Raw genomic sequence first — 10,905 nt, 5'->3', positions numbered from 1 at the left:
AGCAAAAAAAAAAAAAAAAAAAAAAGTCTTTAATTCTTAATATTACTAATTAAATAAACAACCACTTTAATACATCCCATTGTGATGTAATATTATTTTAATTATTCCTATGATTCAGATTTGTTGCATGACATTTTCATGTACCTATGATTGTATTTTTTTATTTAAATTCATTTCATGGGTCTATGTCTATTCTATTTAATGTATTTGTTTTCATACCATGGCATTTAAAGTGACTATATATTTTAATTAATTAACTGCAATTAATATCTTTAATACCTCAAAGAGCGTCAATATCATATCAATTTTTAATTTAATATCCAACCGAATGATTTTATAAAAACTATCAATATTATAAATTTTAAATAGTTTAGCCTCAATATTATTAAATATAATAAATTAAAGAAAAATTAAAAACCAATTAAAGGAGGGCATAATAATGGTAATATTGTTAAGATAAGGATTATGGTTTAACCACAACGATAATAATCATAATAATAAAAGATAATTATTATTCTGCCCTATATTTATGTAAGATAATCATTCTTGAAACAAAAACATGTTGAGAGTTGAATATTCAAACAGATTTGAAGCTTAATATATATATTTTAATTAATAATAAGATGATGTAATAAAAGGAAAAATTCCTTCAGCCTGCAGCGCCTGCTTCTGGTTATCATCTACCTTTTCCACTTTTTGTTAGCTTTACAGCTCCGCTCCGTTCACCTTCCTCTTCCTCACTCTCACTCTCTATTTCACCCGATTTTTCGTCGTTTCCTTCTTTTTCTTAAATGGGTTATCGCCGGAATCCTGGTTTTGTCTCACCTCACCGTCGCGAACCGCCTCTCAAAACCAGTTTCGTATAGAAGACAAAACAGAGCAACCTCCCCATCCTTGTTTTTTCTTCTTCATCATCCTTCCTTTGTCTACTCTCTCACTGTTTTCTAATGGCTGCAGTTTTCCGTTCTAGAAGCCGCATCCCTGTTTTCTTAATTTTACTTCACCTTTTTCTTCTTCTTCATTCAGTTCAATCGGAGCCGTCCGCCGACAAGGAAGCACTTCTCGATTTCTTGAATCAAATCCCCCATGAGAATCGCCTTCAATGGAATGCATCGGCCTCTGCTTGTACTTGGGTTGGAGTTAGCTGTGATGTCAATCAGTCGTTTGTTTTTGCTCTCCGGTTGCCGGGTGTTGGACTTGTCGGCCCCATTCCGGCGAATACACTCGGCCGCTTGAATAGGCTTCGAGTTCTGAGTCTCCGGTCTAATAAAATCTCTGGGGAGTTGCCGGCGGATTTTTCGAATTTGACATTTCTTCGGAGTCTTTATCTTCAGGATAACGAGCTTTCTGGTGAACTACCGGCGAGTGTGACTCAGTTGACTCGGTTGAATCGTCTGGATCTCTCGTCCAACAATTTCACTGGTTCGATTCCATTTTCGATCAATAACTTGACCCATTTGAGCGGGCTTTTTCTGGAGAATAATGGGTTTACGGGCTCTTTGCCGAGTATTCCAGCGAGTAATTTAACGAGCTTCAATGTCTCGAATAACCAGCTTAATGGATCCATTCCCGAAACCCTTTCGAAATTCTCTGCTGCCTCTTTCGCTGGGAATTTAGCGCTCTGCGGTGGTCCATTGCCGTCATGCAACCCGTTTTTTCCCTCCCCTGCTCCGTCGCCGACGTCCGCCGTGAAACCCCCAGAAATTCCCGTCGAGTTGAAGTCAAAAAAGCTCTCCATCGCTGCCATTGTCGGAATAGTCGTCGGCGCTGCTTTCGTTGCGTTTCTGTTGCTGCTTTTACTCATTTTTTGCCTCCGGAGGCGCCAGAGTCGGCAGCCGGCGAAGCCATCGAGTACGGTGGTTACTGCTCGATCTGTGCCAGCGGAGGCCGGCACATCGTCTTCCAAAGACGACATCACCGGCGGGTCTGTGGAAGCGGAGAAAAACAAATTAGTGTTCTTCGAAGGTGGGGTTTACAGTTTCGATTTGGAGGATTTGTTGAGGGCTTCAGCGGAGGTTTTGGGAAAAGGAAGTGTCGGAACGTCGTACAAGGCGGTGCTGGAAGAAGGAACCACCGTCGTCGTCAAGAGATTGAAAGATGTCGTAATGACGAAGCAGGAATTCGAAACGCAAATAGAAGCTTTGGGAAATGTAAAACATGAAAATGTGGTTCCTCTCAGAGCTTTCTACTTTTCCAGAGACGAGAAATTACTTGTTTCCGATTACATGGCCGCCGGCAGCCTTTCCGCTTCACTTCACGGTATAATCTCTAATTTCCATTTCCAAGTTCTTTATCTTATCATCAATGGGGCCAGAACTTTTCACCGAATTCTAAGTTTTTACATGAACAATCTTTGAACTCTGAATTAAATTCCATTTTCAAGTTATTTCTTCGTCATTTTTCTGGAAAATTCCATTGTTCATAACTACATTAAAGCATTTACAAATCTCTGATTCTTTTAAGAAAAGGGATTCCCCCCCTCAATTTCATGTGGGCGAAAAGTAAAAGCGATGAATACCCATAAGAAACAGAGGCAATTTCTCTTGGGCTTCCCTTATTATCTGATTTACTTTCGTTTCTTTTAAGAAAAGCCTTTTTTTTTTCTGGGTTCTGTCTCACTGGTGGCTATGGTACCTAGAAAAGTAAAAAGAAAAGGAAAAGAGGGTCTAAATTATTGGCCATTGTGGTGTCCTGAACTTCCGGTGATTCACAGGAAGCAGAGGATCCGGCCGTACGCCACTTAACTGGGACAACCGGATGAAAATCGCGTTACACGCAGCGAGAGGACTGGCTCACTTACACGTGTCGGGAAAACTCGTCCACGGCAACGTCAAATCGTCGAACATCCTCCTCCACCCCAACTACGACGCCGCCGTTTCCGACTACGGCCTCAACCCTCTCTTCGGCGCCACTACGCCGCCGAACCGTATTGCCGGCTACCGCGCGCCGGAGGTTGTCGAAACTCGAAAGGTCACCTTCAAGTCCGACGTGTACAGTTTTGGCGTCTTGCTGTTGGAGCTTTTGACCGGAAAATCCCCAATTCAGGCGTCGTTGGGCGAAGAAGGGATTGATCTTCCCCGGTGGGTCCAATCAGTAGTCCGAGAGGAATGGACAGCGGAGGTTTTTGATGTGGAATTGATGAGGTACCACAATATCGAAGAGGAAATGGTTCAGTTATTACAAATTGCGATGGCTTGTGTCGCCACAGTGCCGGACCAGCGGCCGTCAATGCAGGAAGTGGTTCGAATGATCGAGGACTTGAACCGTGTAGAGACCGACGACGGCTTACGACCATCATCCGATGACCCGTCAAAAGGATCGGAAGGGCACACGCCGCCGCAGGAGTCCAGAGCCACCCCTCCCGGAATCAGCGGAGCAGTGTAGAAATTGTTTCCTGTCGTGAAAGCCCTAGATTAGTGCACAGTTGGTAAATAAGCGGTTAGAGTGCGCGGCCGAAGGGTATCCATCATCGTCGGCGGCGGTGATGAGTTTCCGTTCTGGGATAGTTTGGGAATTTCGTGTTAGTTTATTCTAATATTTTTTTGGGCAGTATTTTTTTTTACAGCTGGGAGGAGGATTTGAATTGTTTATTGGGTGAGTGGATTGGAAAGCTTCCATGGTCACATTCAAATTGGCCATATTATGATTTGATTCTCTCTTTTTCTTTTTTTCTAAATTCTATTTCGCATCATTTTTATAGAATCATGGATTGTGAAATTTTTCTCTGTCCTTTAAGCCCTCGCATACCTTTTGATTGCACCAAATAATCTTAAATAATTAATTTCACAATCCTTTAAGCCCTCGCATACCTTTTAATTGCACCAAATAATCTTAAATAATTAGGGGTATAATAATCTTGGGTCCCGTGCTTATATTACAGTGAATGTCCAAAGTTTAGCTTGTTTTGGATATATAGGATAAAACACAAGGAATATAAAATTTTTAAAAGGAAATAAAGTCAAAAGATCACAGGTGAAATAAGAAAAATAATTCAACCGCACTAGATTTGAAAATCTCTATACTCTTCAAGAATCATTGCCAAGTACAAAATTGAAGCATTCTTGTAATTCTTATCTCCATTTGGTGATGCAAAATTCAAATTGCTTTTCGTGAAATAGACGCCACACGTGTGCAAAGAAATATCTTGAAAGAGGGAGCGTGCGTGGTGTACATTCAACCAATCAGAAGCACACATGTGGGGTTGTTGTGTGGATGAATTGCAAGGCGAAGCAATGAGAGATGGCACCCAAAAGTGTGAGGAGGGTTTAGGGTTCGAGAGAATTGTGGTCAGACGCCGATTTGACTTCATACTTTCACTATAAAATCAAATACCTTTTCTACTTTACATACTATATATGTATGATGTTTTCACACCATGATCTCATAATTTCCAAAAATACAAACATAATATGCCAAGCAATAAATGGGAGTCGGTATGAAATTTTAAATTATATGAGCTAAAATGGAATCACTTAAAAAAAGAAAATACATACCCCAAATGATACTTTAACCTTTTAGGGTTCATTTAATTATTCCCAAACAGTACAAAGATTTGGGCCATGCGCCATACCCATTAGCAATAATTTCAATGAGTAGAGCCACCAAAGATAAAAGAGGAAAAAGGGAAGACCTAAGAATTATAAAAAGGCGATAATATTAGAAGCTAATGAAATAAAGGGGAAGAAGAGCAACCAACAACTAGTTGGTGAAGATTTGATTGCACCTTATTTTTAATGGAATCCATGCAAACCCTTAATGATGTTTCTTAAAACACCCTTTTTTTCGGTATTCGACTTCGACTTTTCTCTTTTCAGCTAATTAATTCATGAACAAATCATTTGACTGAATTTGATACAATCCTCTTTACGAACAGTCACAGCCACCATATGATTTCCAATCCTAACAATTTGAATTGACAATGATTAAAAATTTACAGAAAATAGTTAAAAAGGCTATTCAACTTCCACCCGGTTTAAGAGAGTTTAGAGCATATCTTGACTCTTAATTGTGTTTAAACAAAGGTTATGCATACATTAATGACACTCACTTTAACTTTATGCAATCAAATCAATGCCCATGTGGATGTAGCAAAGATGAAAGAATCCCACAGAGTTACTACTTCGATGAAAGCAATGTGAATTAGAATGTATGAGAGAGAGAGAGAGAGAGAGAGAGAGAGACATACCGACGAGTAAGGAACGTCTTTCTCTAAAGTAGCACGGTCTCCCAGTCTCTGCTGTCGAACAAAATAAGGTGTGGATAATAATAGCTCGTTGATGCCCACTGAACAATATGTGAAAAGGCGTTGTTTCTTCATCATTTCACTTTCCTTGGATAGCACGAATCACCAAGACAAAAGGGTAAGATTTTATTTGGTTGTTACTCGTTACAGCATAGGATGCTTCACTAAAAGACTAGGATGAGTGCATGCCTTCAATTGGAAGTTAGAAATTCAACTAAAATTATAAAGACTACAACAAAGCTAAGGAGCATCTATGTGTTTATGTTGATGATGAAGATTTGTAAATCTCTGTGTACAGAAAAGGAGGAGGGAGAGAGAGGGATAAAGAATAATCAATTTGGAAATGTTGTATATGTGGTCCGGCACTAAATGATTAGATTACTGATATCAAAACTTGGCTGATCTTAAAACCTGAGTGTAGTAACCTGACCTGGAATAGTTGAACAAGGAACATGAAAATGAGAACCAGAAAACAGATGTTCACAGGTACTAACCTGACAACAGCAACAATACTGATGTTTTGTGCTGAGATCTTTTCATAGTGCCAGTTCCTGTAATCTGCCGGTGTGGTGACAATTCGGGAACTGAAATTTGCTTGCATGTCTCCAATTCTCAAAAACCATACAACCAAGTCCTGTAGGGTGTAATATCTTGGCTGCTTTGTAAGAAGAGAAAAACATCCAAATACAGTGCATGGTGAATGAAAGTTAGCAATCTTCATTAACTAAACAAAAAAAAAAACATGAAAGCATTTTAGGCCAGAGTTAACTGTTCTATTTGAAGAATTTGATGTGCAAATCTTGACGAGAATATTCTCACACCATATAGAAGTTGCGCAGAAAATAAGTTAAGAACATTCCAACTCATATGGTTGGGTATATTCATTGTAGAGAGCAAGCAAAGTTGGTGTGCTTCTAATAGACAGGCCAATTGGTAATGGTAACTGAATGATATACAGTAAGAGAATCAAATCATCCACGGACTTTACTAAAGACCAAAAACCTGAGTTTGACGTGAAAGCAACTCGTACAGCTTGCATACACAATCCTGCACAACTTGGCACCACTGGTTCTCAGCAATGCAATTCAATATAGAAAATGATAAATGGATTTCTCGAGCACTGCATCATGATGTTTATAAATTCCATAGTTGCTAATCAGCTCAAATTTAGTCCAAGATGAACTCAGATGTGCAATTGGTTAATCTACTTGTTCCTAGATTCTTGTCATAGCTAAAAACAAACCCGAAGGTCTCAAATCTCTCATAACAGGCGCTTGTGCAGTGCAATACTCTTATCGTAATAGTAGATTCCTCAACTAGGTAGCATTTCGAGCCGTCCAAAAGGAATAACATTCCAAAACCCAGAGTATTCTTTTTTAAGCCAGGGTAAATTATATTTTGCAGCTGTCTTCAAGTCCGTGTGACCTCAACATAGTCAGAGAAGGCCACTAATCATTTAAGCAATCACTGTTTCCTCTGTGCTAATTAAAAAGCACATGCATCAACCTGTACAAATATGACATCCTCATTCTCAAGAATGGAAATGTAAGATACCAGCTTAACTAGTCACATGTATACATCTAGTGACTTGCATTTCTATTCTAAGGAGGGCCAACATCTTGTAAATTTCCTTTGTCTTGGAGTGTGACTTATCTCCAGCGAAAAATACATGTGTTTCGTTTCCAATCTGAATCAAGCTATGCCCAGGAGTCTTCCTTAGACCCCTTTCTTTCATCAGATCTCTCACCTTTGATGCTTCGTCCCACATTCCAGTAGCAGCATATGCATTTGACAGTGCCACATAATTTCCTGAATTATCTGGCTCCAATTTCAACAAGCGTTCGAACAAGCGTTCTTTAAGTTCAATGTCGGGATGCTCTCTGCATGCAGCAAGTAAAGATCCAAATATAAATGCATCAGGCTCAAAAGGCATCGCTAGAACAAGTCTTAAAGCTTCGTCCAAGTTATGACACCTAGACAGAATACTAACAAGACACCCATAATGCTCTGCTTGTGCTACTATTTTGTGATTAGAAACCATATCAATGAAAAGCTCTAAACCTTCTGTCACAAGTCCAGCATGACTGCATGCAGAAATAATACTAGTAAAGGTTATTTCATCAGGTTTTATACATTCCTCTTTTAGACGTCTAAAGAGTGAAAGAGCTTCCACTGCTTGACCATGTAGTGCATAGCCAGAGATCATTGCATTATAGATGGGCAACTCCTTTTTCAGTATCATATCAAAAATCCTCTTCGCTTGATTTATACTACCACATTTGGCATACATGTTCACCAAGGAGCATAAGACCGGTGTTGATAGTGAAAGTTCACGTCTTGTGATGTAACCATGAATTGCTCTTCCATGTCGCAGAGAGGCCATAGCTGTGCAAGCTGAAAGTAGCGGGCTAATACTCAAACTGTTGGGTTTAATGCCAGCTTCTTGCATTAATTGGAATGTAAGGAATGCTTCATCACCAAGACCATTCTGAGCGAGTCCAGATATGAGAGTGGTCCAAGTAACTAAATTAGGACAGACACCAAGAGACTGCATCTCCAAGAACATGTCTTTAGCCTTACTAACTTCACCTTTATTCAAGAGACCCAAAATCACAGAGTTCCAGGATATCAAATTTGGTGGCAGACCTTCTAACTGCATCTGATAAAACAATTTTAATGTTTCACCACTCCAACCCTGCTCTGCATAGGCAGCCAACAGAGTATTCCACATTATAAGATCTCTCTTTATAGCTAAGTCAAAAACTCGTCTTGCACATTCCAATTTCCCACATTTGGCATACGTATCTACTATGCTACTTGCAACAGCAACATCAGATTCAAGGTTGTTCCTAACACAAAAAGAATGTCCTTCCTTCCCTAGTTTCAAATTTCTCGAGTCAGCAGCAGCAGCCATTATTGAAGCAAGAGTCACAGAATCAAACCTCAAATTTTCCGATTGCATTACACGACATAAACCAAGTGCCCGATCAACCAGCCCATTATGCACATAACCAGAGACCAGCAAATTCCATGTCACTACATCTTTCTCCAACATTTCACTGAAAACCAGTTCAGCGTCCTCAACCAAACCAATCTTGGAATAAAAATTTATAAGCGAACTACCCAATATGTTGGTTAGTTCCAGTCCAGATAACACTGCTAGGGCGTGACCTTGTTTACCCTCATTGATCAGACTTAAATTAGCTGAAGCTGAAAGAAAACTTGATAGAGTTACTTGAGTAGGTTCAACACCTTCCACCCTCATGTCATAAAACGTTTCAACTGCTTCCTCATACAGTCCATTATGGGTAAAATTAACAATCATCGAATTCCAAGCTACTATATTCTTCTCAGGAATTTTATCAAACACCTTCTTTGCATCTCCACATACCCCACATTTACCGTACATATCCAGAAGACTACTAGCAACAAAGATACACCCACCCAGATCCATCTTGACTGCGTAGCCATGGATTGCTTTGCCAAACCCAATCCACTGCAGAGAGCCAGCAGCCTTCAAAGCAATTGGAATAACAAAATTGTCCAGGAATAGCCCATTTTCGTGCATCTCACAACAACACAATAAAGCTTCTTCGTTAAAGCCGATTCTACATTTTAATCCCATAATAGCAGCCCAAGAAAACTCGTTCTGTACCCGCAGCTTGCGAAACAAACGGTTGGCGATCTCTGACTCGTCGCATTTTGAATAGAAAATCACCAATTTGGTTTCGATGTACTCATTCTTTGCAATGAACTCACCATTCTTGAGAATTCGACCGTGGATTTGCTGACCCAACGAAAGAGCTCTCTCGTAAACGCAGCCCTGAAGAAGTTCTCCATATACGTCAGGTCCAATTGTGATACCCTGCAATTCAAAATTAGAAACTAGGTCCACAGCTGCTCGAAGGTCGCCTTCTTTGCATAGAGAAGATATCCGGTTGAGGTAAGATTTATACGAGATTTGAAAGTTCCCAGCACTCTCATTTAACTTCGCAGCATGGGTGGGCGAGTTCTGGAGTTTTCTGGTACTGTAGAGAGTAGCAAGCGGATAAGTGGGAGTGACAAAAGGAAGAGAAGCCATACATGGAGAAGATGAAAAGGAAGATTGAGCAAAGCAGCAAAACCTAACAGCTTCTGATTGGGTAGCACTATCGCCCAGCCTCGTCTAAATCATTTCAATAAAAATAACAAAAGTTCGTAATCTACGAGTATCTCTTATGCACAATGACTATGTTTAATTTGTATTTCAATTAGATTTAACTTAAAAATAACAAATTGAGCAGCAATAATACATGTTATACAATTGAACAAAATCGAACTTCTGACTTAGCTTTGAGCAATGACGCTCGAGAGGCCCAATCGAAGCCGCCCATTGGGCTTTTCCCAGTTAAGGGCGTTTTGAAATCATGTGTAGTTTTATAGGCTACTGGCTTCGCTTAATCCTTGGATTCCGCCGATGTGGGACAAGTGCTGGAATCACTTTACAAAGCCGAATCAAGTTCCGCTCCATGGATCCATTTTTATTAATTTATGTAAATAAACAAATAAAAATGTACAGAGATAAAATGTTCCTTTCTGGAATCAAATCACTGTAACCTGTCGCTTCCCTTCAACATTCAAACCTTTTTTGTTTTTGTTTTTTTTTAAAATAAATCCAACTTTATCACCGTCACGTCTTAAAACTATTTTCAACGACACTTGAGAACAACTTAAGATTATCTTCAACAGTTCTTTAGTGTTTACTTGAACAATATTTATTCCTTTCCTTTTTTAATTTTTATTTGAAACCTTAAAACTAATAACATATATTATTGCTGCTTTGAGATTTTTTATAAATTAAAAGCATGGAGACTAAATTATTTTAAATTTAAAACAACACAAATAATAATAATAGTAAATAAAATTAAAAAATGTATAGCTTTTTAAAAAAGAAAAAAAAAGAAAACATGTGTGGTTTGTAGATTCTGTTTGAAGAGTGTCGTTGAAAATTCCAAACTTCATTAACACTCAACCTGTGACTCGTATTCTCTGATTCTCCCACTCTTCTCCACCTTCTTCTTCAAGCTTTTTATTTTTATTTCTCATCGCACATGATGTGCCTCTTTCACTTTCTTTTTTATATATATATATATATATATATTTATTTATGGGTTAAAAACTATGAACCAAATGGGGATATGATATTGTCGGTAGCTTTATTTTTTAGTTTTCTAATAAATTTCATAAGAATGAGAACCGTGTCTATTACTTATAAATTTACGATCTTTATCTTAATTCGTGGACTTGGGTTTAATAGGAAGAGAATTATTTGGTTGGTATATTATAACATAATGGTTATATTTGCATCCATGTCTTGCCTTTTCCTCAAACTTCTGGGTTCCTTCTTTTTATGGAAATAAAGTTGCACAATTTTTATATCACACAAACTCCCACTCTGTGCATTAAATTATTTGTACAATCCATGGAATTTCTTTTGGGGTAGGGCCATGGCCACCAAACACGACTTTTAAAAAATAAAAAATAAAAAATAAAAAAAGATTATGAAATAAAGTCAAAAAAGTATTGTGTACTAAATTAAGAAGGGAATAAAAATGTTAGAGAGCATCTGGAATATTTAGTTGTTATCATCTCACAAAAAAAAAAAAAAAAAAAAAAAAAAAAAA

The 10,905-nt window shown here is 38.5% G+C and overlaps 2 protein-coding genes across 3 annotated transcripts; one reads left to right on the top strand and one right to left on the bottom strand.

Annotated features, from left to right (window-relative positions):
- The first annotated feature begins 615 nt into the window (after window positions 1-615).
- LOC111441050 (probable inactive receptor kinase At2g26730) lies at window positions 616-3,666 on the top strand. The gene is made up of 2 exons (XM_023077948.1): window positions 616-2,259; window positions 2,714-3,666. Exons 1-2 carry the CDS (start codon window positions 948-950, stop codon window positions 3,382-3,384), a joined length of 1,983 nt encoding a protein of 660 aa, XP_022933716.1. The 5' UTR covers window positions 616-947; the 3' UTR covers window positions 3,385-3,666.
- Window positions 3,667-4,474: 808 nt separating this feature from the next.
- LOC111441078 (pentatricopeptide repeat-containing protein At5g55740, chloroplastic) lies at window positions 4,475-9,561 on the bottom strand. Of its 2 annotated transcripts, none has more exons than XM_023077992.1 (2): window positions 5,186-9,561; window positions 4,475-4,899 (listed from the first exon to the last, which is right to left on the bottom strand). In XM_023077992.1, the coding sequence occupies exon 1, from the start codon at window positions 9,321-9,323 to the stop codon at window positions 6,801-6,803; it is 2,523 nt and encodes an 840-aa protein (XP_022933760.1). In that variant the 5' UTR covers window positions 9,324-9,561; the 3' UTR covers window positions 4,475-4,899; window positions 5,186-6,800. The 2 variants fall into 2 exon arrangements, with proteins under 2 accessions (XP_022933760.1, XP_022933761.1); XM_023077993.1 differs by lacking the exon at window positions 4,475-4,899 and having other exon boundaries at window positions 5,351-5,897; window positions 6,012-9,561.
- Between the last annotated feature and the right edge of the window lie 1,344 nt (window positions 9,562-10,905).

This window comes from Cucurbita moschata, unplaced genomic scaffold, assembly GCF_002738365.1.
Source record: "Cucurbita moschata cultivar Rifu unplaced genomic scaffold, Cmos_1.0 Cmo_Scf00003, whole genome shotgun sequence".
Classification (NCBI taxonomy): domain Eukaryota; kingdom Viridiplantae; phylum Streptophyta; class Magnoliopsida; order Cucurbitales; family Cucurbitaceae; genus Cucurbita; species Cucurbita moschata.
Note: the sequence above shows the minus strand (reverse complement) of the source record. Positions and strands in the feature narration are given on the sequence as shown.